The 2,817-nt window shown below is 44.6% G+C and overlaps 1 protein-coding gene across 1 annotated transcript; it reads right to left on the bottom strand.

Moving 5' to 3' along the window:
- Window positions 1-301: 301 nt before the first annotated feature.
- Window positions 302-2,472, bottom strand: LOC138642848 (uncharacterized). The gene is made up of 2 exons (XM_069731390.1): window positions 1,951-2,472; window positions 302-1,845 (listed from the first exon to the last, which is right to left on the bottom strand). The coding sequence occupies exons 1-2, from the start codon at window positions 2,301-2,303 to the stop codon at window positions 963-965; spliced, it is 1,236 nt and encodes a 411-aa protein (XP_069587491.1). The 5' UTR covers window positions 2,304-2,472; the 3' UTR covers window positions 302-962.
- Between the last annotated feature and the right edge of the window lie 345 nt (window positions 2,473-2,817).

Genomic DNA, 2,817 nt, shown 5'->3' with positions numbered 1-2,817 from the left:
GTCACTTGAAGCTGCAGGTGATGAGTTAGAGTTCCCTTTACCCCACCCCTCTGCCACTGCCGCAACATCTAGACCAACTTTGTGGTCAGGACGGCAGCGCCAGAGAGGTCAGGAAAGGAGCTATGCGCCTGACTTTTTGCAGCTGAATGCATCCTTTCACAGTGCCATCAAGCTTTTGAGTGAGCAAACGTCTGCTGGGTACAATATGCTTAACAAAAGCATACTTGAACTCAGCAGTCGTCTTGATAGGATGCAATCAGATGCAAATCAGTCACCAAGGTCGGTCCTCAGGCACATGGAAAATCTAACTCCTGACCTGCAGATGCATGTGATGCAAGGCTGCCACACTGCTCTAGCGCAGGCGATGTCCCATGCCCCTCCACCTACCCTTCATGTGTCAACACCTTTCCCCTCTCAATCCACCGTCTATCCTCCCGTCCGTCCTCCTCCTGTCCGTCCTCCTCCCGTCCATTCTACTCCTTCGTCATTTGTTCCTTCCCCCCTTAGTCTTTCCCAGTTTTTACCGTCCCCCTTCCATTCTTCCCCTTTAACTTCTCCGTTCCCAATCCCACCAACACCTTCATACCTCCCACACACCACATCTGCACCTCAACTCTCTACACAACCTCATGTTTTCACCACCCATTCTACTTCTGTTCCTCCCCGTGATGTCCTGTCCCCCACTCTCGACGTGGTCCGCCCTGTCAGCCCCTCCGCTACTATCTCCACCCCAAACTATGAGAATCTGTAAATAAATAAACAGTTTTTTGGTTTAAAAACAATTTTATTGTCTTTCTCTTTTTTTTTTTGTAAAGTTTTTAAATCACCAAGGTTATGGCAATAGTAACAATAACAGTGTTTAAAGGGTACCGTTGCAAAACATACAATGCTGCATTAAAGTACAAAGATTTTGTAAGCAAACAAAAAATGGTATTTTTACAAGTGTAAAAAGAAAAAATTTTTTACACCATTTCATACTGCCAGTCAACTGATCCTGCAGGAGACATGAAGTAGTCTGCAAAACTGTCCCGCATTCTGGAGACTGCTACTGGACTGCGAAAAGTGGGGTTTTGGTAATCCCGTAAGATGCTTTCTGACACATTATCCTCCAGGGAAACTTGTTCTTTTGATAAAACAAAATTGTGCAGGACAACGCACGCTTTGACCACATCATCGACAGTTTCAGTCTGCAGTTTAATTGCAGTTAGCAGGACTCTCCATTTGGCAGTTAAGATGCCAAAAGCACATTCCACTACTCTTCGTGCTCTGGTTAAGCGGTAATTGTAAATTTTTTTCCTCTGGGTCAGTCCACTACTTCCAAAGGGTTTCAGCAAGTGTGGGGAAAGCTGGAAGGCATCATCTCCAACACAAACAAATGGTAATGGTGGACTAGTGGTTCCAGGGAGAGGTCTAGGGGGCGGAAAATCAAATGTCTCTCCATATAAACGGCGCCCCATTGGTGAATTTTTAAAGATTTGTGAATCATTTGCGCGTCCATACGCACCGATATCAACAGCGATGAACTTGCATTGTGCATCGGCTATGGCCATCAACACAATAGAGAAGTACTTCTTATAGTTATAAAACTGTGATCCAGAGCCTGAAGGTTTGACGATCCGTATGTGCTTTCCATCAACTGCTCCAACACAATTTGGAAACTGGCAAATTTGATGAAAATTTTGGGCGATCTCCAGCCACCTCTCCTGTGATGGCTCTGGGATGTATTCCACTTGTAGGCACTCCCACAATGCCCGGCAGGTATCTCTGATGATCCCCGAGATGGTGGATATCCCAAGTCGATACTGAAAATGGAGGGATGAGAACGACTCTCCAGTTGCAAGGAATCTGTTAACAAAACGAAAAGACAATAATTAATAAAAAAATTCAAAAAACAACATTACAGTTATAAGTCTGATGAATGAGAATCATTTAAAAAAAAAAATTACTTACCGAATAGTCACCATGAGACGCTCTGCTGGTGATATTGAGAATCGCATCTGGGTGTCTCGTCTACGTATACAGTCTTCCACATAGCCCAATAAAAACTCGAAATTTTCAGCTCTCATCCTCACATAATTGAAGAACTTTTGAGGGTTTTCCCTTAGTTCCATGTAAAGCGTGGAATAAACACCACGGGTCATACGTTGTGCTGTGATGGGATGGATCCACAGCCTTCTCTTCCGCCGCTGCCGTAGGATGCGCAGTCTTTGTTCCTCCCTCTCTCGAACGCTGACTGCCAACTGATTTGCCTCAAAAGTAAAATCCGCATAGATCTTTGCAATGTTCGCCAGGACTCCTTCCATTTCTGCCACTTTCTCTACAACCTTTCAAAGATGTGGTGTAAATACACGCTATATATAGTTTTGCAGTAGTATCCAGTAGCCAATCACATTGAAATCCTCCCCTTTTAAAAAACGGATCCGTCAAAAAACGGTTACAACGGATGTAAAAACGGTCGCAACGGTTCTAACGGATCCGTTTTTTTAACGGATCGGGGCAGCTGATCCGTCAAAAAAACGGATCCGTTAGAACGGTTTTTCCACCAAATTTGACGGATCCGTCGATCCGCCACGATGTCGGACCTAACTGACGCCACACAACTGAAGTGTGAAAGAACTCTTAAGAAACTCCCCTTTTCATGAAGCAGGATGAAAAGTTGTCACAAGCTCGCAGTTGTTACTATCATTCATTACTAATCAATCATCTGCTCTTAAAAGGGAATCTGTCACCAGGGTTTTTGCTACCCCAGCTGAAAGCAGCATAATGTAGTGGCGGAGACCCTGATTCCAGCGATGCATTATTAATTGGGCTGCTTGC

The sequence above is a fragment of the Ranitomeya imitator genome, chromosome 6 (assembly GCF_032444005.1).
Source record: "Ranitomeya imitator isolate aRanImi1 chromosome 6, aRanImi1.pri, whole genome shotgun sequence".
In the NCBI taxonomy this organism is placed as follows: domain Eukaryota; kingdom Metazoa; phylum Chordata; class Amphibia; order Anura; family Dendrobatidae; genus Ranitomeya; species Ranitomeya imitator.
Note: the sequence above shows the minus strand (reverse complement) of the source record. Positions and strands in the feature narration are given on the sequence as shown.